The following is a 27,113-nucleotide window of genomic DNA, read 5'->3' on the forward strand; positions in this document are numbered from 1 at the left end:
AGCTTCCAAGGGGGAAGTTCTAAGGCTTTCTCTTATTTTCTGCAGCTGAAGCACAAAGACAACTTTACTTCTTAGGCAGTAACTGGCCTCATGGTATTCAGATCTTTCCTTAACCCTGCTTGGGGTGCCAGACGCCCACGTGTTTGGAACACAGGTGACAGGGAAGGAGAATAAATGCCAGCTGAGGGTAAGGAGTGCTGAGGTACGAATGCCAGCTATCCATGTGTGAAAGTCATTTAGAAAGTTGGTTTGGAGACAAAATGTTATTTCCCTGCAGTTCTGCCTACTAATAGGCAGCCAACCATGGGATACCAATTTATTTTAAAAAATCAGCGAACAAAACATTTTCCTACAGCACTGCAAAAATTCTGATACCTATCAGTCATCCATGACAAGGCAGAAGGCAGCCTCTTTCCATCTGTTTTTCCAAAGGGGAAGTTGTAATTTTTTTTTTCAATTTGCTGCTGCTATCATGATAGCATTTCAGAAAAGGAAACTGGTTTTGAGTTACTGACTTACAAGATAGGATCTCACTAACAAATTCACTTTCTCAAAGGTTGTGCTGGCAGTGTAATCCATTTCATTCAGAGAACGTAGCTACGGGTCATGTTTTGGAAGTATTGATTCAACTGCACAGCACAAGTTACACTGACATTTTCACCTATCTCCTGGTTCACAGCATAATGACTGAACTTAGTGTCTAACTCTTCAAATGACAAGATTTCTGCTATATTTGTGTCACAAGTTACATACTAAAATGAGAGAGAAGTACTACAATGTTTTCTCTTTCCTTCTGCTGAGCTGATTCTTTGAGCATAGCCAGTGTAATGCTGCTCTTTGCTGTTGGGTTCTACAGCATGCCAAACAGCCCTGGCAGTGCCATCAGCTTGGAAGCTCCCTTTGGTTTCAGCACTGCCACCTTTTTTCTTTTATTATGCTGTCCCTCTCAGTGGGTAGAGGTGGTATGGATACACAGCCTGCTGCATCTGCACAACCAAAAAGATGACAAATGGCAGCCAAGAGTGGCTACTACTGATTTTGTTGCCAAGGCCTTCATTGTCAGTCACTTCTGAAAAGAGGTATCAGTTTTTACCAGATCTGTTCAAGAGCCTCAGAGCAACAGAGCTGTTATAGTTACTTGGTTTACAGTTTCCTGATCTGAAAATGCAAAGTTTTCATTAGAGTGAAAAGCTCATTCAACAACAGAATTTCTGGGGCACCTGGAATCCTCAGGAGCAAGGGGAACCTGCTGGGACAGTGAATTGTCACATTTCTTTACGTGTGCCACGCCACCACTGCACAACAAGCAGTCACAGCAGAGCCACAGCAACAGAGAGGCCAGCTTGAGACCTTGGGCAGGCTCACTTATTTCCTTTTCCTCTTTTATATACATAGTAGAGCTTTCACTAGGGAGGTGATAAGGGACAGAACTGGAGAAATTACAGTGCCTTGGCTGAGGAACAACAGTAAACGTGCCTTAATGCAGGCAGGCATTCTCCATTTCACTCAAGTTAAAGGAAAGCAACCCTCTCAAATCTTGAACTAACACGGGACATTACAAAATCTAATGCTTCTATTTTCATTAATCCTACTACCTAATCAGATTCAGCAGGCTTTTGATGAGAAGGAAAGGAAGAACAGAGATCTTCAGGGAAATACAAAAAACAAATTGGTTTATATCTGGAACCATCGAGGGAGTCCATTTTGCATGGAGGTGCACTGTATCAATAACCATTTACTAAGAATGAATTGAGGGTCCTCCATGTCTCCATGGGCTGAGACCTTTAGTTTGCAATTTAAATTTAGTTTACCTCAGGCAATGCCCTCTATTGATTATAAATATATTCTTAGCCACAAATTCTCCACCACAATATAACTTTCTTGAGATTTCTAGGGACAATATAGGTGGGTCTTGAAAACGGGATTAACAAAACTACTTCAAACAGGTCTAATTTATACTGTCCTGCGAATCTTGACTATTCTAAGTGTTAATTATGCTCCACACTCTGCAGGTTAGGCTTTGAAAGGCTCAAAATGGAAAACAAAGTCTACAGAGGATTCTTAATAACACATGACTTATTTCACTGACTTGTTTGTACACTGGACTGGAAGAAAAGGAGGTTTTTCCCTTCCCCTCTTAAATTACAGATTCATCTATCCATTGAAACAGACAAAACAAGAAAGTCCCTGAGGTCATTTAGCTTATGCCTGCAAAACCTATTTTGACTATCAGACACCTCTGGAACCTTCCTGTTTTAAACAGTTCATAGCTTTGTACGTGTTATCTCAACTTTGTGTTATAAAAATGCATGACTTTTTAGTGTAATTCTAACTTGTTTTTCAACTGAGAAGTCACCAGAACACTACAAAATACTCTTACTTATGTATGTCTCATTGAGTTAAGTAGGTTTAATACCAGGAATGACAGGCAGAAAATAATATACCAGAAGAAACAGAGTACTGCTAAAAGGGAAAAAACCTAAATGACCCACTAGATTTTTTTTTTTGCTTTTTGTTTCTATGACTCTGTAAGGAAAATAAGAAGAAAACTCCCATGGCTTGCTTGGAAATGGGAGCTAAACCCTCCAGTATATGAAATCAATTTTTTGTCAACAGCTAAAGTAATTCAGAAGCTAATCTGAACAGTGTGTCTGAGGTGCTGGTGAGCATTCAACAGACTAAATTAATTTCCACATGTGGACCAGCATCCCAAAAGCCCATACTGACCCACATCTCCTAGAAGAGGGTCAAGTCCTCCAAAATATTGGACTGATCTCCGAAAGTGTTGCATCTTTTCAAGCCAAGGGCCTAATGCAGACTTTGCTACTGAAGGGCTGACAGTTCAAAAGCAGCCTCTCCCTGCTCAGCCAGGGACTGGGCTAGTTTGGTGGGTGGTTTGGGTTAGAGATGCCCAAGGGAAGAATTACGTCTAATAATATTGAAGTTGGATGCAGAGAGATATGAACTTTGCTCTTTCTTATCTTGCTATGTTGTTTCCACAGCTCAGCTTATCTTCTGTAAGAACTGCCTTAAGAAATGTCTGGTACAGGCTTTACTCAAGATATTTTTTCAATTTACCTCAAGTAAAACTGAGAGAAACTTACCAAGTTTCTTGAGTTTAATCATACCAGGACTGCAGGTGCAATTTTCTGGAGAGCCTGAAAACCTGTGCAGCCTGAAAATTTATACTCTAGACACTGATAATTTTGAAATTTAACTGTAACAATCTCCATAGGAATACTCCTATGAAAGACAGACCCATTTTCTCCCACATCCAGCAGACAATTTAGAATCACATCTGTCATGGGAAATTTTTTACAGAAAACACCAATTAAGCTGACACTATTTTAGAGAAATAAAATGCCTATTCTGCTCAGTCTTCTGGGAAAACAGAGCATAGACAATCTTTGGGTGGCTACTGTCTGCTAGAGAGAGGGTTAGATGGAATGCCCCACAGTAAAACAATTTCTGTAAAATCCTCAGGAAAAAAAACCCTTATGAAGAAGACAAGCTAAATATATAATCCTTAAAACACAGAAACTACCTCACACAGTTCCTTTCAATCAGAGCATATAATTAATTCTGAGCTAACTTGCAGACAAGAAAATTGCAGTGTTTTCTTTAACTTCATATATATTTGCACATATTTTCTTAATAAATTACATTATTTCACTGTGTATGAATAGCTGGGAGAAGCTTTCTTTTTTGGTGGATGGCAAGGGGAAGCATAAAGGGAGATACTGATATAGTACAGTAGACAGCAGGAAGAAAATGACTCCATGCTCGTCTGTAGTGCATATAAACGTATGGGGTTAAATCAAGACAGCACGTACTGTTTCTTCTGCCCCATGTGTACACACTGATGCTATCATCTTCAAGACTGATAACCTACTGAAAAATAATATTGCAAGAACAGCTTGTTAAGTCATTAAAAAGTCTTAGGAGGCTGGACAAACTCTGGCCCTGTTCTGGCCCTCCAGCAGAATCAGACCCATTCCCTGCCTCTGCTCCATAACAGAGCCTCCTGGCTGCTTTGAGAACAACAAAAAACAGGGCTCTTCACTACTGCCTGCCAGGTGGGCACTGTCTGGCCACAGCTGCGTGAGAACAGGATGAGAATTCTGATTGTTTGGAAGCACAAGAAGTTCTTGTTTGTACACTGCCTTGGCCAACAATGCGGGTCTTTTATTGTCTCGTGTCTCCACTATTTTCCAGAAGCCAATTATAACTGCAATATTTAGAAGTGTAAGGCAAGCAAAAACCAGAATCTCTTAAAATAAAATGTCTTACAAGAATATTTGTACATTTCCTGCTAGTCAACTCCCCTCTAAGTTTTTTGACAATTGTATCACCGTATACCTTAAAAGGGGCAAATTCAATTTTCTGCAGCTTTCTAACACAAAAGACTTTAGTATATTAGCATGACTTTTCTTCAAGGCAAACAAGAATAAATGCATTTGCAGAAACTGTTCTGCAATACTCTGCAATATGTGTCCAGCTCCAGCTGACAAGGAAGATATGAGAAATAATTAACTACTACAATTCAGTATAGAATAAAGTAAAAACAGAAATAAATCCTGGGTTAGCTTTTTTTTTCCCTATAACCAGAAAACACAAGAAACACATTCTATCATAAGTACCACAACACCAATGATTTAAGGCTGACCAGTGATAGAAATAATGAGGATAATTTCTTTCAGAGCTATCAGTACTCTGGTATAGTCTGAATCTCAATTACATTTATTAGATTGAAGAATCAAAGATAATGCAAAATCTTTGAAAGCTCTATGACAAGACAAGTATTAAATGCACTTACATAACATTTAATTTAGCTGCCCTGCTCACTAATCGTATTTGACGGAATTCTTTTGGTCTTATTGAAGGTAGTGAATTTCCACTATTATCTGCATTCAAAGGGTAATGTATGAGGAGAATGAAAATGAACTTCTTCCATTATTAAATTACTGTGAATTAATAAATGAGTTTAGGCTACATACAATTTTGTTATTCTGTTTATTACTTGCAACCCATTGCATAATCCTGCTTGGAGATATTGTGGTTGCTGCTGATAACATACTATGAATGTAATTAATACGGATGCACAGAAGTTAATTGATATATCTTCCTTTTCTGTTTGAATGAGTTAATTAAATTTGTCTGTACTTTAGAAGACTGTATTTACTTCTGTCTAGTGAGACAATTTTAATTGTCTAAGGAAGTTTTAAAAAGTTATGTTCTAACATAACAGCTACTCATGCAGAATAGAATAAACAAAATATAAAAGCTTATCAGATCGTAGGAGGAAACCTTTCTTCGCTTCTTTACCTCATTAATGAAGTCCCCAATGTCCCCAGGATGAGGAGCAGCTGATCTGACTGGATACTGAGGTTCTGCATGGATTGGCCTTTCATCAAGACGTCTGATTCCAACAGGTTTGATGGCATCTGGTTCCAGAGTGTCAGGCTGCTGGAGCTGGCTCAAGTCATAATCCTGCAAAATATGAAACAGACACAGCACGTTAGCAGAATTTCAAACAATATCTGTCAAGGGGAAACATGAGAAGGGAAAAAAAGGAAAATGCAAAGTATCATTTCACCAGAAGTCCTGTTTTCAGGATTGTAATGCTTACTGAGGATAAGTCAATAACACTGCTATTTGCATACCAACAGGATGTTATTTGATTTATACTCCCTGAATCTCCTGGTTTGATTCTATTCCATCAGATTTGTAGAGCTTCTCATAAGTTTTCCCTTGAGAAGCAGGGATTTGAGTAGTACTATTAAGGGACTAAACACTTTAGCTAGTAATGATGATTTACAGCACAGAGCAAAGATGCCAAATCCAACTCTTATTTTTCTAAGAAAATAAATGCCATACATTCTGAGAAAAAAGCAAGCACAGTGTTCTGCAGTATTTTCTAATACCTTCAAAGAATGAATTTAAGACTCCTTGCTGATTTTATGTGGCTCCCATAATATGAAAGCCAAAGGGTGAAAAATGTCGTAAGAAGTACAAAGCTCCTCAGATTTGGCCTTAATTCTAAGCACTTTCTAGAGATTACTCATGAATCTGTTCATTAAGTACTTGATGCTGCAGTTTCAAACTCTGGCAGACTGATGAAGTTAGCACAGCAGTATGAATTCCAATAAGCAGTATGTATGTATGTGAAAAATTTAATTAGATCAATGTTTATGCATTCAACATAGATATTCCTGAATTCTCTCTGCACAGTGAGATGCATTTCATCATTATCATTCTCCTCACTGTTGCTATGTCTAGAAGAAAGTCATGTTCTCTGATGCCTTCACACAGGGCATTGGTGAGAATGCACAACAAAGAACTGGACTTCAAGGCTTAAACGAAAGCCATTCAAGAACAACCAGCAGATGGGGGCTCATGCCAACTCTGCTGTATGCCAGATACCCTGCCCCACAAATAATCCAAGCAGTTATGAACATCCAAAATAGGCTACTCTACCCATCAAAAATATCAATTTTTGAACAGTGCTGTTCTGGGAAGAATCTTATTTATAATCTCAACTTGCTGGAAGTTGTCTGCTCAGACGATTTTTCATTAGATCCGTACTGGCTCCTAAGGGAAGGAGTGCAAGCTTTTACTGCTGCTGTTATCTCACAGGATGTAGATCCTTTCTGAGACTGTGACCTCCTGTGACCCAAACCCAGACTTTTCAACAGGAGAAGAATTCTTTTTGACAGCAGTGATGGTAGTTTTTGGGGAAAACTGCAACTGATTATCAAATCCACTACACCTTCTGATTTGTTACTTGGGTTCTCAGATGACTGCACACAAATATATAGTCAAAAAAGGTGGAACAGCTCCACTGAGATCTGAGAATGCAGTTTCATATGCTTTAATTAGATTACAAGTTCCTTGGGGCAGAGCTTTAACTCCTACCCTTCGGTACTTCATGTACCAAACGGAATAATAAGTGATCTCCAAGAAGCAGTATGAATCAGAGAAAAGTAAACAGAACTTTTTATCCTTTCCCTTTTTATTACGTAAAATAAATCAAAATAGTTTAGAGACATGCTATCAGAAAATCCTATCAAACAGAGAAGAATGTACTTTTTAGAATTTATAAATATGTAACACAAGTGCTTTTCATACCCACCCAAAAGATAAAGGTGAGAAGCATCAACAGGGAGAAATGAAAAATATATCTATTTTTTTTTAATCTAAGCATTTCATTGTGGAGGAATTCAAACTGGTATGGTTAAATAACAATGTATTAAAACCAGAAGAGCATCTCTATTCATTTCAACTCTATAATTTTTTTCCTCACCCACACACATTTGTATACAATTCTTTTACTGGTTAGTGCTAATACAGAAATATAAATCAAGCTTGTCAGTCTATTATGTCCACATCTAAGGCATCCTTTTGTATGTATTTAGTAGTTTGAGACACATGCAGACTCTAATAGCTAGAAAGTCAGCAAAGATAGCCATCTGTGAAGTAGCAGCAGTGCAGAACGTGTCCTTATGTGGAATCCCACTTTGGTTTTCTTTTCTAGGGTAATTTACGACACTGTCATTTAGCCTTCTATCAGAGAAAATTTATCTTGCAGGTCTAATAGTGTCTGGATGTGAAAAGAAGATCCACTGCATATACTACCTTGGACTCTCAAACTCTCCTATCATTAAAACCAGTACTAGCTGCACACCAGTGGGGAATGGCCAGCCCATCCACCACCTCCCCAAACCCACTGAGTGCCAGGCACCACACAACCACCCCAGCTGCTTCAACATTCTGTCTAAAGTAACTCTACTCAATTATTGCAACATAAAAGATGAAAAAATGCTTTAAAATGCCAGGTCATAAGCTGTTTAGAGGTGCTGAGGTCCCATCTCTTCACTCAGTGCTGCTTTCACAGACAGGAAAGCTTTTCACACACTACCTAAAGCTCCTGAATGGACTTAAAGGTTAGCCTCAAACAGAGTTTGTTAAGATAGTTAACTGCAGAAGTGACGGCTAAATGGAAAACTGGCACATCAAAGAGAGAACAATACATGGTGGGATAGGCTGGGACAGACAGCTTTGATCAGTATTCTGGGTCATCATTTTAACTCTTAATTTCAGGACCACAATTCTACAGTGATTTGGTTTTGCTCTAGTCTTTTCCCATACAACCTATTTATAGTTAAAATCTGCTTATGGATTATTGGCAGTTCATTGGGGAAAAAGTCTTGGCCCTCCATTGGAAATGTACTTCAGTGAAAGTTGTGAGTATCTAATTCATATGGCTGCCGATTTTTGTCAGAGTATTTATTTAGTTAGGGCTGTTTAGCCCTAACTCCAGCAATTCTAGAAAAAAATCCCTTCCTTCAGTTTGGATTTGAGTAGACTCAAACAGATGTTTCATTCAAGTTTTCCCCTTGTCAAACTTCTGGGCAAACTTAAATTTGTTGATGAAAGAGAGAATCTACTTCGTTTTTCTCAATTGTAATACTGCTAACATATGTAAGTTTGCTCCCATTTTGCATCTAGAAAAACTCAGGCCTTTGGAAACCAGAACTAGTCTGATAGTCCAAATCTACAGTCAACAGGGAAACAGAAACCTCACATTCTACAACAGGGATGTAAGTGAAGCAAGCTGAATGATTTTTTGTTTTTCTGCTTGTTTATGAAGGGATCTGTTATCACTGGAGAAACTTTGGTTGCCTTTTTGATAACTGGTGGTTAAAGAGATGACAACTTTAAAGTGCTAGAAGGACATTTTATCAGAAGTTGCATCTTGTGAAATCAATCCATCTCACCGCCCACCTCTCCCCCCAAACCCCATTAACCCTCCCTCCCCTCCAAATTGATTGCAATATTGAAATTATTAGCTCTTCACTTAGTTCTAACAAGCTTTAAGAAAAGACTTCAACCATTACTATTTCAAACCTTATATTCCTGAAACATGCAATCCCAGTGAAAAATGCTAAATGTCAAAATCAGGTAACCAAGCCCTATGAATTACCAGAAATGTATGCAGAAGGCTCTAAAACCCCTCAAAGCACTTCTTTAAGAACATCCACACAGTATGCCAAAGCACAGTTCAAGTACCTCCACTTGAACAGAAGAAACATCCAGAACAGAAGAAAAGGCCATTTTACATTCCCCAGTAACCACTGAAAGAACAGGATAATGCAGCCTTCAAAAATCTCCTCCTTAAAAAACTTCCTCTTGGGCAAGGCAGCTATTCACTGAAAAGCACCTGAGTAATAATCACTCATAGAGCAGTGACTGGTTACAGCAGGAGATGTTTTAAACATCTTTTATTTTTGTCATCCTCACTAGTTGTTCTAAATTAGAAGATTTACTTAAGTTCTTGGAAAAAACCCTAATAAAGTAAAAAATGTTTACAGTAACTGGTAACTGCCTTGTATGAATGTATCCTGGAATGTTATGATGCAGAACTGCAAACAACAGAACGAAACGACAATGAACTAAAACTATAAAATGCTATGCAGAGACAGGACGGACTTTTTTTGAGAAAGGAACACGCAGAAAATATTTTAATACATTACATCTGAATTGAGCTTTCCACTACCACAGCCTAGTGCCTGGAATGTGACTGACATTCATTAATGATTTATGACTCTGGCTTCTCTGCTGTCTCGGAGCTCTTGGTTTATTTCCTGGCTGGTCATGAGACTGTGTGTGATACACTTGTAGGGGTGACTTGGGTTTTCACCTTCTGCAGAAGGAAAGCTTTGCCTAGCCACCAACACAGGACTGGACACATGAATAATGTAATAAAACCACTATACCTGTTTCTCATTTTCAAGGGATGCACCATTTGCAAGGAAATATGGAAGTTCAGCTCTATCCCCATACAAGAAATAATCAACTTAACTGCCAAAGATCACTTTGACTTAATTTGATGGTAAGACCTGTAAGTGTCTTTCACTGAACACAATCAGCTGCAGTGGTTTAGGTGCATATAAAGCAAGAGTAGCAGAAATTTGAATTTTACCTGCCCCTTTTAGAGGATGGAGCATTAGTATAAACCCAGGTTTTTTATTTTCTGAAGAGAACAGAAGTAATAATGACTCTGAAGTACCTATGGATAAAACCTGTGTTCTGCTTTGCCTTTCTGTCCCAAAGGCAATTACTGTCTACTCCAACAGAAAAAATGAGATGGGGAAGTAAGGAAAGAAATATTTTACTCCTGCATGTTCCCACTGAAAAAAAAAGAGGAAAAAAAAAATGAAAACCAATCCTGCTATATATTCTACCCCCAAACCCAGCAAACATCATCCTAAAAGGCTATCAGAAATTTTCACATAAAATATTACTTGAGTTCTGCAAAATACTACAACCTCCCCTAAATCTTACATTTCCTGAAACTATGAGACTTCAAAAAAAGCAAAGATAGAGAACTGACTAGATGTAGGCTGCAGGTGGGAGGATAGTTAAAATGCCTACACCAACAGTTGCTCTTTGTCACTTGCTTTTAGATTACTTTCTGCCATACTGCTTTTCCCATTTGTTTTTATTATAGATGCATCTGGAGTACTACAAGTTAATAATTTTTAAGATAACAAAGAAGCTAGCTTATCTTTTTCATAATGAGAAAGGTGAAAGTGAAGCTCCAGCTGCAGATACAATGCAGTAACGGGCAGAGTTTCTAGATATGATAAAATAAAACAAAACAATTTTGTAATGGAATTATGAAAATACTACTTTTCACATCACGAGATAAAGATTCACCAAGGAATGACAGTAATTCCTCCACAGGAGCACTGTATGAGTCACTTATTCAAAAAAGTGAAGCTAATGTCTTAGTAAGCCAACACAATCCCTGAAATAACTACCTTTTAATTATAGTATTGTATATTCATTGGGAATATGATAGCAACCTTTATTTCATTCATTATGTTTGAAATTTCAGAACATAAAACATGTTCCATTCTTAATGCAATGCAAAATGAAGGTTAAAAACTGAGAGTAAATTATCTCATTAACACTCAGGGTGGTGAAAAAGAAAATCTAATCACATGGATATATAAAGTTCATGGAGTAGGTATGGACCATTATCATGTTTACAAAGTAAAAAGACCCAGCACAGAAAACTAATGTTATCTCAAAATGCGGGCATACAGAAAGTTATGACAATATGAAAAGGAACCCCAAAACCCAGACACAAAAATTCAGAAGGACTACCTAATTTTGCTTTTATCTATGACCCATAAATGCTGGGACACAGCTACCCTTTTATAAAAGAGCAATTTCTGTTCACAATCTAGATCCTGCACACATACAATAAACCATTCATCTTTTATTTTTAATGCGATTAACAGCGTTAAATGCTACGATTTTCTCTATGTAAATATGTAAAAAATATGACAAAAAGCAAGCTATTGATTAAGGTAAAAAAAAAACTGATGTAGGAAGGACAATGAAGACTCCTCAGCAGTAAACGACTTAGAATAATAGTAAAATCACTGCATTGAAATTCTAGTGCTGAAAAGATCTGAGGGCTAGATTATCCTACATGTTCAAAACAGCTCATCTGCAATACTTTAAAAGCATACCACCCACTTGCTCAGACAACTTGCTTCAGCAGGACTACCTGCATGAGCAAGTATTGCTAAAATTCAGAAAACATTATAGAAATCAACTCAAAGGAGAGAATCATCTTGTGCAATGAGACATATTACAATAGCAATTAGATAAAAAAAGAAGTATCACAGTTATCAGGCTAACATATGCTGCACACATCCCAGTCAAGCACCCACCACCTTGATGTAAGTCACACAAATGGCCCGAGATATGTGACAAAAATGAGTTAGTGTTGGTTATGGGTTGTGATGTGCTGTGTGTGCAAACTGCACTGCAGACACATGCTAAGTGCTCCAAAACTCAGTCAGCAGCAGGTTTGGGTTCTCTGGAACTGAGACTGGTGTTACAAGTTCAGAGCACATTATATCAGGAAAGAATATTCACCATTTGCACCTCACACCTCCCCATTTGCTGAACAACTACAAGTTACGGATCATGAGGTTCATTAATAGTCAAGAGAGGCACTCACTCCAGTTTCCTAATTTGAACTTTCTGTTTCAGAATGTAAAAAACTATACTGTCCCCCACCCGCAGGAGTTTAAGATTCAGATATAATTTTAGGAAAAACAAAACAAAATACCAGGGTTTAACAAACAAAACAAAACAACACCAAAACAAACCAACACCAAAAAAACACCCCAACCCCAACACTTTTCCCCTTCCCAAACCAGTCACATTGACTTCTGCAGAATGATGCTGACCCAAACCCTCTCATGGCCCGTCTCCTCTAAGTCAGGTAGCTCAACTGTTGAAAGTAGAAAATAGTAAACAGAATCCTAATAGGAATCCAAAGCTTTCTATCTGGAATAATTCTGCTTTTTCTAATTCCTCCCTTATCCCCAAATTCTGCTGGTACATTCATTGTTCAGAAAACCCAGACAGTTGCTACCTGGAACAACAGGAGTGCTGTAAACATTTTGGAGCCTGCTTTTCAGCCTGTTTTTTCTAGGTGAAAAAAGTCCAAAACATTTCCAGTGTTGACAATGGTCTTTGGAGGCGAGCAGGCTGACTTCAGTTATGACCCACAGATCAAAAGCTTTTTTGGCTTACAGAATTAATAGCATTTTTCTCAGCTGCTGTGGAGATCACACAACCCTGTGTACATCATGCCAGGGTAGAAGACAACTATGAATCATTCAAGATCCTCAATTTTCTTGACAAGCATTCAGTCTGTCAGACAGAACAAAGCAGGCCAAGATGGCCTCAGATGGGATTAACAGAAGACCTTCACGAAGGACTAAACTGCTCTTTTATTACAGATTTCACTTCATAATTCCTTGGAATTGCTGGCACAGGAGGAAAAAAAAACCAAACACACCAACAAAATAGAAGAGGAATTCCAACTTGTTTCTGGCAGTTGCTGTGACTCAGAGGAATTTGCTGGAATTTGAACTCATCTAATTTCTTACAGGAGACATCACTCTGATAGAATGTACAGAGAGTTTGAAAGGAACCTGCTGAACATCTTTTAGGATTTTCTGGGTCTGACATGACAGCTAAGAACCCCAACTTGCATAGTTTCAATACAAATAAATTAAACCTCTCAAATAAATAAGTATTTTAAGATAAAAAACCTCCAAAATTTAATTTGTTTCAGGATACAGAGAGACCTAAGTTCTATCACTTACCTTCAAGCCCTAACAGTCTCATCTTCAAATAACCTAAACATCTGGGAAATATCAGGCCACACAGGGTAAATATTCAAGCTGTCCTTCTAGAGAAGCATGTGATTTTAAAAAGTAATTTGCTGGCTATCAGTAAAAGTAACTTTACCTTTTATGAAAATGTCTGAAGCTTTTAAAATACTGTTTTCACTGAGATGCACACGAGGCTTTAAAATTCCCTTTTATTTCACCACATGAGATGCACCCTGGGCAGGATGGCTCTGTGTTTGAGTCACCTTGTTTACTGCCTTCTACTGAAGCTGCTTGTTTAATCAGTCCTCAGGATTTTAGGTATGGTGCACCATAAAAAAAAGTTAATATTGATGCAGAGCATTTTCCTGTAATTTGCTGATGACTTATGGATCCAAGATTGACACAAAGCAATTTTTCTTGATTTTAATAGAACGGTGGCAGTTTTACCCTGTGAGGCCTCATTCTGAAAATACATTTTTGATGTTAGTCCCATACTTTTTCAGAACACTCACTTTGAAACTTTAATACTTTCATTAACATTGACAAAAAAACAAAGATCTTTCTAGCCAGTATCTTTTGCCCACAGTGCTGCACGCAGCTTTGCTTATGCAGTATTTTGCTAAGCCATGGTTTGCAAAAATGATATTACTGCTTGCAGAGAACTTGCACTCGAAAAGCTCTGCATTCTAAGTTCTGAAATCTCACATAAATGTGTGCAAAACCAAATAAACCCCAATGAAGTATCATTCTCCCTCTTTCCTCTGGGCACAGAAGATGGAGGGGGCCAGGAGGGAAACAAGAAGAAACAAATCTAAGAATTATTACCATCTAGTTAAGCACAGGAAGAATTTAGATTTTAAAAAATGTCTGACCAAAATAAAGTAAAATAATCTCCCTGAAAAGCAAGACAGAATATATTTACATCATCCATTGTAGACAAGAAAAAAAGATGAGAAGCTTGTGCTCTCTCTTCATCCATTCTGCATAGGAACAACTTCCTAGCTTTGAAGCTATGGGAGAACCTACCCCCACTTTGCCACCAGTGGTATAAAACTGGCTACACTAGAAATGTCACAAAAGCTTGTTACACTTTGTACAAGCTGTTCTTTTCTGGACATGTATTCTACATCTGGAATGTAAAAGTGTGTTTTAGACCCCCAGAGACTGGCCTATTGTCAATGGATCAAAAAGGGGACCTGCGTACCTGAACAAAGTGGCTGCAGTGAAGATAACTAAGTGGCAGTAGTGGCTTTAAAATTCATATTTAGAAAGTAAGAAGGGGGTTTGTGACTAAAAATCATTCAATCTTTTGTAAAGCCCTTAAAATTCTCTATGTTTAGATGCTTTCTATGTCCACTGTGAGAGGAAATGGTCCTAATTTCACATTCCTTACTGTCTTCCTGCCAGTGCACCCGCTGGCAGCTCTCCTTTCTCTGCGCGCAGCATGCTCATTCGCTGCGATTACGGGCGCTTTACATCGCGCCAATCTCCGCGGCACTCACGGGATGTCTCACTCCCCCTGCCACACCACCCTGCCTGCACCTCTCACAAAGACAGCACTGCCAGCTGGAGAGGAGCACAGCACAACAAGGGCAGAGGAGAGACTTCGGAACCATTCCTGTTTTGCTCTCATCGTACACTGCTACTGTGGTTCATGTTTCTGATCTGCGGCACAATCCCACCCAAAGCTACCCTACCATCACCTATGGCTTCCCAATGCACCATACTCAGTGAACATAACTCACTTCTGTCCGGAGGGTTGTGTGGACAGTAATTAAAAATCAAAGATCCATGACAATTGCTGAACAGATCCCCCAGAGAATTCGGGATGATGGAGCTGGGAATATGTGAACTGAAAAATTACTTCTCACAGGACTGAGTTTTCCTAATTTTCTTTTAAGACTGCAACTTTTCTCTACAACAACAGATGCATGAACAGGATGCAGTTCTTGTACTGAAACTATGTACAAATATCTGGAATACATGCATAGACTCAAAGACTGTTTTCACTTTATTTAACATAAGCATTTTTCCAAAACTGCATAAACTGAAGTTTCCTTTGAAAGCTGCCTAAGAAGAACATTATGCAGAAAAGCCAGGAAGTAGGAACAGTACTTGGGGAAATGCAGGAAGCATGGAAATTACTAAGGGGAACACAAATTTCATATAAACAAACAAATGAGCAGAAGGAAACTATAGAAGTCTGTACCAGTGAAGGGAGACACTTTTCAGATAACTCAAGTGCCAGATGACTGAGACTGGGGATGTGTGGAAGAATTGCACGTAATTTTTCAAGGCTTTTAACTGGAAAATTTCTTAGACTCTATTATATGCACTGTTCTCTTTGTAATTACTACACTCACTTCTACCATTGATAATGTGCATAAATCTGCTGTTTGTCATGTTCATAACACACTTAATAAACGTCCTCTAAAGGAAGGAAATCACACTGCTTCTAAATCCACTAACTTGGAGAGAGAGGGGGGAAAAAGACACTATTCTTAGCATATACACATCACTCCTAGCCCTCTGACATATCAGCAGTGGTTCAACCAGAGGTGACATGAGAGTAAATGCACATGGCACCTGCCTGGGAAAGCATTTGAATAAACACAGATGTGCCCTGACAGCTACTTGAAACTTAAATGCTTTCCAAGCCTGAAATCCCAGTGGTGGCAAATCTGTCAATAGCCAACATTACTATTTATCTAGAAAGGCATTCACCCACCACCAAGAAAGGGTTGTATTTGGTTTAGATGATATTAGGCACCCTGCACTCGTGTTGCTGTACAAGTTCCCAGACAGGGAGCGAGGAAAGTTTACAGACAGCAATGACAGTAAATGTTAACTTTCATTTAAATATAACAGCCTTAGCTGGAATCTGGTCAGAATGCTTTTACTGCAAGAGGACAAGATACTGCTTTTACATCTTATCCTAATGGCAAGCAATTGGTATATCTGTAATGGCAAAAAAAAGAGAAAAAGATAAAGCAATGTTTTATTTAAAGTTATTGCCTTCAGTACTTAATGTAAAAATTAGCTACCTACTAGAGTGTTTCAATGTAAACAAAACAAAGTGCAGAGAGAAGTGTAAATCTACACATAAAACCCATTAACCTTTCCTCACCTGATCTTCTTCTCCACCCCCTTCTTCATCGTATTTCAGAATGTTGTCCCTCACATCATCTTCAGGATCAATCAAGAGCTGCTTTGCCTGACGCTCTTTATCACGGCGTTTCATCCATACCACAAACATTAAAACTAAAACTGTAATGCAAAAATGGAAGAGATAAAACCACACCTTAGTTCTGAACTACAGCCATAAAAACTGTAGGAATTTAATGTGAAGATTTAAAAGAAGAAAACAAAAAAAGCAATGAAGTTGGATTTGACTGTTCTGGAGGTTTTTAAAATTAATAATTTGACAGAAGGCAGCTTAAGTAAGAGATGATTCAACTCAGACCACCATAGACAATTTGGTTTAGAAATCAATCAATCAATCACATATTCAAAGTTGTAAGGAACAAATCCATTCCACATCTGCAAAATAAACTTCCCATGAAAAGAATTAAGAAAGACTGTGCTTCATAAACCACTATATTCAGAAAGAAATCTTTCCTTCAATAAGGCTCTGTTAGTTTCATACCTAGCATTTTAAAAATTTATTCTATCAAGAAAGTAAATGCATTGCATGCTTGTGTAGAATCATGTGCTTATCCAGGCTCTTTTTTTTTTAATTACTCCTTTCCATAATTTTCTATGTTCTAGATGGGTGCATAGTGTACTATGACCAGGCTAATCTCTCCCTTGTGTTCCACCACAATAGGCAATCAGTTAACTATAATGTATAGGAGAGCTAGCTAATCTAATTATCCAATTTGCTACACTGGACAGATACTCATGATTTTTAGTCACTTCCCTTACTCACACAAAATAAAATACTAGTACAGCTTTATGCAGTATTTAAACATACACATCATTGCAACACCTGCCTTTCTCGTCAGGCCTTACACAAAGGGCTCTGATGCATTATTTTCCAACAGCAATTCCTACTTGCATTAATCTGAAGCACAGCAGTAGTAACATCAGAGCACTCCTTAAAAGCATTTTTACCTGCTATGGGTGGCACCAAATTGCAGAGTACTGGCAGCACAAGACAGATTAGAAGCCTGGGGACTAATCACATCTTCAACCTGGCCACTCAGTGATGTAACACCACAAGTGTCCATGAGTATCAATGGAAAATCTCTTTCACAAACCCAATGCAGGACTCTGAATGCCAAACAGGTGCTAGCTGTACTCTGTCCAACTCTAAATCCTGTACCATCAGGAAGTTTTCATACTTGTCCAAAACACTGAAACATGCAGAAACAATTCCTGGATCTGAGCCTTTAATAACTCCCCTTTGTCAAGGTACCTGATACTCAAATAAGTAATATTGTACTTTCAAAACAAGAATAAAGGAGTTAAAATTAAGAGAGCTATCTACTCACTGAGCAAGATGATGATACAAAGCAGAATTGCAATGATGGCACCAGTGCCCAGCCCTGCACCAACAATCCGGTCAACATCTGTGCAGTCTCCATTTAAGTCACACTGGCAAACCTTCACCTTCAGCAAGGAAGTGCTGGATGCGTGTGGATTTCCAGAATCTGTAATTACTATGGGCACGTCGTAGATGCCGGCCTCCAGGAACCGGATTCTTAAGGAGAGCTGGGCGTGATCGCCTGTGTGTGAAAATAAGGCGCTGGTTAAAAAGTAATATATTGCTCACATGGGATTAAAATAGCACTGGCAAAAATAGCTCATGTTTCAGCTCGGGGTTAACTTCTTGCTCAAACTGCTATGTGATACTCAGGGTAACAGACTTCCTGACTGCTGTGACCATCTTTTCTTTCTTAAAATTTCTTTTCCTCTGGAGAAGTTACACTAAGGTGATTTCTTGTTCATATCAACCAAACTCATGTACGTTGTGAAATAATACCACAGAGAAGGTATTTGCAGAAGTTTCTTTAAAACTATGAAGATTTCCATAATGTTAATTACCACTAATTCGAACAATGGTCCAATTCCTCTTAATACTAGCAGGTGTGTCAGGCAGCTCAAAGGCAAACGGGCCCGCATTTGGATCTATGTCAGGGTCTACAGCAGTGATGTTAATAGCATTAGGCTGCAGTGTTTCACAAGTTGTGGCTTCTTTTGGATGCACTTGCGGGGCATTATCATTGATGTCCAGCAGGTGTATCTGAAGTGTGCCAGTTCCACTCATTGGGGGTATTCCTAAAAGAAAACAAAATAGCATTAAGCCTGTTTCCAGTTGTAAAGCTATTTAAACGAAGCTGTAGCAACACACTTACATGTTTACCTCTGTTTTAGGATTCTTTTACAAAACCAATTAAACACTGTCACTGGCCCTGGTAACACAATAATTCTTATGTAGTCTGCAGTCAGAAAAATGGCCCTACTCAGAAAAATTCAGCAAATAACTGCAGATCCATAGATCATGGACTCACCCACTTCACTGACCAGACAGACAGTAAATCTCCAGAGATGGTCCACATCAAAGGCTTCAAAGAAGGTGAAAAATTGGGATGGTTTGTCCTCTGGAAAAATTATTTCCTAACTTTGAAGGCTTAAGATCACTCTTTACCATAACTGTGCTATTTAAATTCTTTCTAATACTGAGTTTCATCATGCTATTTCTGGACATTCCTGCCATCCATATCGAATGTGTGATCATTTGGCACTAATTTTTTCAATACAACTAGCAATGGTTCTCATTCCACCTCCCATAATCTTCCAGTTCCATTTATGCCTTTTCTCCACAACAGAGCCGAAGTACAGAAACAGCTGATATAGCTTCCAGTTCAGAAATTTTTACCACGTCTATTTTCCAAGGCAAATAGCCCCAGTGTTTCAGTTTTCCCTTATAATGTGAGAATGTCCCTAACTGTGCCTGTCCATCTTTCTGCTATCAGCTATGAACAGTACAGCCCTCCAGCTGAAATCAAAGGACTCATTTCTGAGCAGTGTTAATTGTCATTAACAAACTGACAACAAAAAGATACTTTTCCCTCTGCACTGCTGCAGCCTGAATGTGGGAAAATACAAAGCCCCTCCAATGACACATTACCCCCCATAAAGCCCACTCATGCTGTGCATTCACTCAACCTACCACACTCCCATGCAGGGCTTTTTCAATTTGCTGTCAACTCAACTAATGTAACCAAGACAGTGTTTCTCTATAAACTCAGAGAATTATTCTTCAGCCATTTCCCAAGTAGCTGGGAAATTATACATGGTCTGATAGTAATACAGATTTCCAACGGGATGTATTCTAAGCATATCCTGTTTTCTGCCCCAGTAAAACTGAATGCCATTCAATCACAAAGATGAAAAGCTTTTTGAAAAAAATGCACAATATTGATACATACCATTATCAGAAGCAAGAAATGTTGCATTATACATATTGTTTTGCACATATATTGACTCTCTGTCCAAAACAGCTGTAGTAGTTATTTGTCCATTAACAGGGTCAATTTTCAGCCAGTTTGCAGGATCTGAAAGTTTTGAGTACCTGTGTATTTAATCATAAGTTATGTTATTTATCTACCAACATAAATGCTAGCAACAAAGACAGTATTAGTACTTTAATTTGTATTCTGAACATATTTTTGGACTTTAAAGATAGTAATTTATTTGCCATAATAAATTTCCATTTATCAAGCCCTGTCAGTAAATTTCTTGGAAATATATATTAAAACCAGTCCTGCATTTCGATACTTCAAGTGCCTGGCCCTGTAAACTATCATGTAACTGGAGGAAATCATATAATTACCATAAACTATATAACATTAATACTCAGACTCAATTAAAATACTCAGTCAGGATCCTACTTGGTTTTTCTACACCTACAGAGCTATTCATACTAATTTTCATATTGTCAGAGTGCTTGAGAACAGGAGAGAAGTAAAAATGGATAGTGTTAGTTGCACTAACTCATATTGTTCTAGCACTTCAGTATTACTTCATTTTCAGAGGCCCTGGTTTTACTGCATGTTTTTCATCTTAATTTGAAAGAGAAGTGTCTTTCAAAACCATTCTTCTATCTGATAAATCTTGTCTTTGACATTAATCAGGTGCAAGCTCTCTTAATGTTGAAGTCCTCATACTGTCATTTCTATGATGGTTATGTCCAGAAATGAGCAAAGTGTTACAAACAGCTAACCAAAAATCAAGAGAACATAAAATTGCAATCATCTTGATTTTGGAAGGAAAGATAGAACATAAGTTCTGGAGTTTCTTCTACATGAGCTAAAAAAAAAAAAAAATAAGCTGGAACAGGTGAGTCCTGACCCATGGGGAGTCACAGCTTTAGCTTTGCAAATAACGCCCATTTCTTACACGAGGTACGCTCGTGTAGAAAAGTTTTAGGCATAAGAAAAATTATGATCAAATAATGATCATAGCTGTCCGTACAAGAATTCACAGACAGACCACACCACCACTTTGCATTACTGTAGAAAAAATGAAAAGAAAACCCTTCAGATTTTATCCACAATCCGATTTCGTTGCCATGTGAAAATTACTGGTGAATTTTAATTGCAAATGATTTTAATTCACAGAAGCATGTGCCTGCCCTGACTGAATTTGCTGGGATAGAACATATACTTTACCACAGATGCATAACTGCTTTCTATCTTGATGGCATGGGACTTAGGATGAGGAAATGACCCAGTTTACACACCTGGTCAGTTCACCTTCTCTACAGCCAAAACTCCCTTTGGAGAGAGGGATTTTTGAGCACAAAACTCACACAACATGTTGGGTAGCTGTGTGCTAGAGTACATTCAGTCATTTCACAAGTCACCTCTTTGCTCCCCACCCATTCCATACCACAGACATTGCAAAGTGCTTATAGAGACCTTAGGGAGGTTTGCTGCATGTAACGATCCGGGTCCTGAGCAGTAAAAGTTGTCAACATGCTCCCAGCCATCAGCCCTTCTTCCTGACGCACGAGCTTGGGGTTTGGAACAAAATATGGGGGCTCATTCACATCAATGACTGTAATGGACACGGTTGCTGTTGACTGAGGAGGATGCTGAATCCCCTTAGCCAAAGGCACTTGGTTTTCCGCAGCTACGGTAAGTACAAACATCCTGTTGGTCTCGAAGTCAATAGGCTGGGAAGAGCAAAGAGCAGGAAGTGTTAATGTTCGCTCACAGTAGCAATGGACACACAGTAACATTTTAAATTTCAAGCACATTTTTGAAGATTACTTGTACTTTTCTGAAAAATGAGCACAGAGTCTGAAGAGAGCACAATACCATCACCTCAACACAAGCCGATGCGCTGGGGGTTTTGCTTAGCAGCATGTGGCGGTTTCAGTTCTGCACACAGCAGCAGCAGTTTTGAAGTCAGAAGAGCTAGAAACCTTTAGAAATCATTCTGGGATTTAACCTACTCTGGTACTGCCATTAGAGACAAATGAGGAAATGAGTAGTTTAATCACAAAATGATGAAGAAACTCCCAGCTTTGTGCCAGGCACTCACATGTGCCTCCTGATGATCTCTCCTGGGGACAGAAAGCTGCCTCTTTCTGTTAGAAGGAAGGATGGAAGTTTCCTTCAAACATGCTCATGACTATAGCTATTCCCATAGATCAGAGATTCTCATGTCCTCAACATCCCACTAGAAAGACTCTTGGTAATCCCAGTCAGCCTGGTTTCTGATATACCTACAGCTTCCATCTTCCCAGTGAAGATAACCTTCCGTTTGGAGAGTTCCTCACTGAGCCAGAATTCCAACTTAAGAAGAAATAACAACAGTGTGAATCTAGAGTTCCTCTGTCATGCTGCACAGGGTTGAAGCATTCCTGGAGACAGGATTTCCCTTTGTACTATGCACTGTACTACTCACACAGATCCCAGATTGGAAGAAAACCCTGTACCTTACTGGGGCAGTTGGCATGTGACAGTATGAAGTAAGTGACAAGAGACAATCTAATCTTCATTACAGGTTGACAGATCAACTCATTGCACTGCCAATAAAAACTGTAGGCAGGTTTCCAACTCTTCCCCTGTCTGGGCACTTAAAGGAGTGCTAAAAAGCACAGACACTCACATAATTCTTCCTGGAAGACTGCAATGCAACAATTGGTACCTCTGGGGAAGAGCAGTTATAAACCAGAGACAGTTCTTAAAAAAAACCCACTGTGAATTACTATTAATGCTGCATGTATGTTGTATCTTTTTGTCACCTAAATACTGGGAGGATTAAAATCAAACAAAATGAAATTAAATAAAATGAAACAAAATTAAATCAAACAAAACAGAACAAAAAAAAAAAGAAAAGGAAAAGTGAATTTTTTAATTTCCAAATGGGATTACTGGCATTGCACATTTGACTTTGAAACGGATCAGCCAAAACCAGAGCAGGCCAACTCAGAGATGAGACATTTATCAGTGGGTCATGAGGAAAGGTGGCTACTGCCTGGCAGGTTTAATTATAGAATCACATTGTTATTATCACTTGAAATAAGTCATCCCTCAACACAGAGCTGTGTTGGCTAGAGAATGAAGACAGACAGTTTATTCCATAAAAGGTATTTAAATGAGGTTTTAAAAATAGCCAGTCTTTAAATGTCTCTTGTAGAAGTACCCTCCCACCTATTATTCTTTCCTCTCTGATTGTGCTTTGACTACCTGTATCTCTTCCTTAATGGAAGATCTTGACATAAAATGTGCAGACGACACGCATGACTACTAATTGAGGAGGTAGGAAGTTGTTTAGACTCGCAAAAAATACTAAGCAGACACTTTTCCACAGAGTAATTTCTAACTTTTAGCAAATAAAGATTCAAGATTTGCAATTTCTAATAACCTGGGCAGATTTTTAAAACTGAGCAGGCGGAATACTATTGATAGCATAAGCAAGGTAACATTCGAAGAGACAGACTTGATTCCAAAAGGTGAGCATCCATTTTATTCCAGATTCATGCTGGCCTCAGGAATTCACATTTCCCCCCATTTTGGTTCTCCCACCTCCTCCATCTCTGCTGAAGTCTCTGAAAGGCGGGCAGGCCTTACCTTTACGACAGTGACCAGCCCGTCGTTGCTGTTGGGGTCGGTGAGGATGGTGAAGCGGCCGGTGGGGTCCCCCCCGGTCATGCGGTACATGGCGTTCCAGGCCGGCGTGTGCGGCTGGTCCTTATCTGTCACCGTCAGGTTCGCCACGATCACATCCACCCTGTTCTCCGGCACCTCCCCGTAGAACTGCAGAAACCATGGAAACACTCCACCTCAGCTGGGGGAGCACGCATGGGCCACACCAGGCTGAACACTCATCAAAGCGGGGCAGACCACCTCTCCTCACTGGAGCTCTGATAATTTATCTAATGAAGTTTACCTGAGGCCACCCAGAGAACCAATGGCTTGATTCCCTTGTCAGCTTTTGCCTTTTGGTCAAAAGCAGAACACAGCATGTAAGGGATATATATTCTGCACATATTTTGATTCTGCCTGCCAGTATGGTATTTAATAAGTAATAAATATTTACTGTCTGTGAATATAATGAGAGAAACAGAGAAGGGTTATAAATATGCACATCCTTCAGTAACTCCTATCCTGTACTTACAGTCATGGCAGTGAACTCTGGAGGATTGTCATTGACATCTGTCACAGCGATGACAGCAGTTGCTGTGTTTGAAAGACCATATGTTGGGTTTCCTTCCATGTCCGTAGCTTGAATTATTAATGTATATTGTTGTACTTTCTAAAACACAAAATGACAACATAAGTTTTAGACAAAACTAACATTACCATAGGACAGCAGGTGTTCCCAAAAATTGCACTCTGCTAAGCAACGGAGGCTATCACACTGTTTATTCTAGTTAGCATCACCCAAAATGACAGGAGCAAGCAAAGTTTGTGCCACAGGGATACAGCAGCAGGTTGCTTATATTGAACTACTGCTTGAAAGACCATCAAGGTTAGGACAGGCTGACTGCTTCCTACTCTAATAAATCAAACCACTTTAGACAGTTAATGCATGATCACAGGTTTAATAATGCTTTTCAAACGGCGCAAAGAGAGCCAGAGTGCATTTTATACTAAAACAGGGAAAGTCCTCAAAAGCATTTGAGAGCACTGAGCCAAGGTAGGTTTGTCGGCCAAACGGCCACAAGTGCCAAGGTTTTGTTTCAGCCAAGCCTGAGTATAAAAGTGCTGCGGCAACTTCTTGTGATCTCTATAGAAACCAAAGATGTCGAGGCCAACAGAGACGAGTAAGGGCACTGGAGAAAGGGGGAGGGAAGCACCAAACGGGCTATTTCCATAAATGTTGAACACCCTGGCTGAGTATGGCAGCCATGGGCCCCTCTCCCCCCACTGCTGCTAACGGCCCTCGAGCTGGGCACTCGCTCCCCCCTCACAGCTGGACTGGGGCCAGCAGGGTCCCTAAGCACCCAAAATGCCTGGTGGAGACCTGACCTCAGCTTGGTGAGCTGCTTAAAACAACTTAGACAAGGTTCTATTAAAAAAAAAAAAAATCATAAAGATGTTTTCTGTATAAAGTTGCTGAAAAGTTTATTTGCTTATTTTAACTCATTGCTTTCAAATATTGCGCATGCTCTTTCATTCTTCCAGCTCATCGTCCTTCCTTGCAGAGAAGTGTTACCATCCAGTTCTTCCCAAAAGAAAGGACACAAACACAAGGAACTGCTATTACTTTGAAACAGCACTTTCACAAACGGTTTACTACCACTTTTGGCAAAATAAAAATAATTCAAAAAGAGCTTATTTTTATGTTTTTTTTCCACTTGGTACACTATTTTCTTCCACTGTCTAAAGAGTGGGGTATATGACAGATTACTTTTCATGGAAACAATTTATAGAATCATGAAACATGCTGAGTTGGAACAGACCCATCATGATCAGAGAGTGTAACTCCTGACTCTGAGCAGGACACCCCTAGAATCACACCATTTACAAACAGGAATTACAGGTATTGATACAACAAAAAAGAAAGGATAATTCCATGGGTAGTATTTAGCTTTCTTTCAAACTTTGGCCAGACAGTAAGACAGACATGAGAGGTTTAACGGTTTGCACATTTCCAAGCAGCAACAATGAGTCATGGAATAGAAAGTTTTAAAAATAAGCTCTATGAATCTTTATCTCCCACTGAAGATAATGGTTTATGCTCATGCCTTCTTTCACACAGAAACCCTTACAAGACACCCCAAATGTGAATTGCTACATATGCATCCCACAATTCCTTAAAAAAGCAAGACTAGTTAGTATTAAGTCTACAGAAGTGCAGGATACAGGTTTAATAATGCATAAATATACATAGATGTATAGGAATTCTGACTTGGAAAATATACTTGCAAACTGACCTTCAATAGGCCTTAAACATCTTAAAGATTTCCTTCATGACACCAATAAGAGTAGCAGTCATGAGGGAATCAAAGAAATGTTTTTACCACTTTCATCCAAGAAAAAATCATACTTTACTTACTGTGAAGCAATAAAATCTAAAGCAGTATTGAAGCAAATCTCACTGCCATATGATTCTATGTTATTGAAACAGCAGGTGCTTCTGATTCATCTGGGTCTTAATACATGGATCCCAAGAAGCAAATTTCATTAAGGAAAACTCCATTATTATTACACAGAGACTCAGCTTCCTTACAGTAGTCTTACTTAATTCCAACAGAACCAGTGCACTAAAAACTTCCCCAGAAAGTGCCCCAAAAGACAGCAGATCAGTGTTTTTGTTTGGTTCTTTGTTTTTTTCCCCCTCTTCCCAGCACTCACATAAAGCAGATCAACTGCTGAGAGTGAAATTTCAGAAATCAACAAGCACACAACTTTGCAGGCATGGGGAAACTGGGGGAGGTGGTCTCTTTTAACTGTGGCTTGAGAAGCAGCCAGGAATGAGCCGTGGAGCATGTGTCAGCAGCCTGCACAGAGACTTAGCAGCAAAACATCTAAAAGCAAACTGGCAGCTCCAAGAAAGAACGCAGACCTCATCAGTTCACATCTTTCCACTTCAACACAGGCCAAATAAAAGAGCACTTCACTGAATTAACCTCACGTGAGGCAGGAATGTCAGTGTGTAAATTTAAGTACCCTGCCTGCCTTCTTCAGTACCTCCAGCAGCAAGGCAGATGTTTTACTGCTGAAGTGAATTCCACAGCAATAATGGAAGAAATAACAGCAGCTGGATCTCATGAAACAGCATCTTTTGAGATAACAAATGAAAGATTTCTTCTGCCTTAAGCTGAGTTTCCTTACCTAAGCAAATCTCCTCCTGTGCATGTTAGCACAGATAATGCATTGTGCATGTTAATCTAAAATACCAGCAGATGAGGAATGCTATCAGAGGAACCACTTTTTTTTTTTAAGCCTACAACACTTATGCCCCCATAAAAAATGTGTCATATTATTTAAGAATTTAAAATTCTGCCTAGCATTTTATGATTTTAATTAGAGCTTTATCAGGTGAGACAAGACTTATAGAAAAGAGTGGAAAGGCAGAAGTGGGCAGACCAGCTGGGGTACATGGACAACAAGGCACTCCCCAGCTCACTGTCAGAAGACAATTCAACTTTGGCTCTCTAGACTCCCAGTCATTTTAATTTAATTGACTTCCACAAAATGACTCAGGAAATGGAGGAAGCAAAGCTTGGGAAGGAAACCATTTTATTTCATATTAGTCTAATTTAACATTTGAATGATTTAATGTTAATCATTAATATCCAACATGTTCAAGAAATGTTTATATATACCCATCTGGGTGTCAGCAGAGTGATCCATCAGGAAAACTGATGGTGAATGACAAGGCTTTTCCAACTGTTAATGTGAGGGTCTAAGCTCCACAGGCAGCTGGTTTCTTCCGAGT

The 27,113-nt window shown here is 39.0% G+C and overlaps 1 protein-coding gene across 1 annotated transcript in view; it reads right to left on the reverse strand.

Moving 5' to 3' along the window:
• CDH2 (cadherin 2) overlaps positions 1-27,113 on the reverse strand; it is a 115,106-nt gene that overhangs the window by 2,965 nt on the left and 85,028 nt on the right. The window contains exons 8-15 of the mRNA XM_058802602.1: positions 23,844-23,981; positions 23,297-23,482; positions 21,134-21,390; positions 19,643-19,785; positions 18,255-18,488; positions 17,702-17,935; positions 16,336-16,475; positions 5,326-5,490 (exon numbers count right to left, since the gene is read on the reverse strand). Of these exons, the coding sequence (XP_058658585.1) occupies positions 5,326-5,490; positions 16,336-16,475; positions 17,702-17,935; positions 18,255-18,488; positions 19,643-19,785; positions 21,134-21,390; positions 23,297-23,482; positions 23,844-23,981 (1,497 nt within the window). The remainder of the gene's footprint in view (positions 1-5,325; positions 5,491-16,335; positions 16,476-17,701; positions 17,936-18,254; positions 18,489-19,642; positions 19,786-21,133; positions 21,391-23,296; positions 23,483-23,843; positions 23,982-27,113) is intronic.

The sequence above is a fragment of the Ammospiza caudacuta genome, chromosome 1, assembly GCF_027887145.1.
Source record: "Ammospiza caudacuta isolate bAmmCau1 chromosome 1, bAmmCau1.pri, whole genome shotgun sequence".
Lineage (NCBI taxonomy): Eukaryota > Metazoa > Chordata > Aves > Passeriformes > Passerellidae > Ammospiza > Ammospiza caudacuta.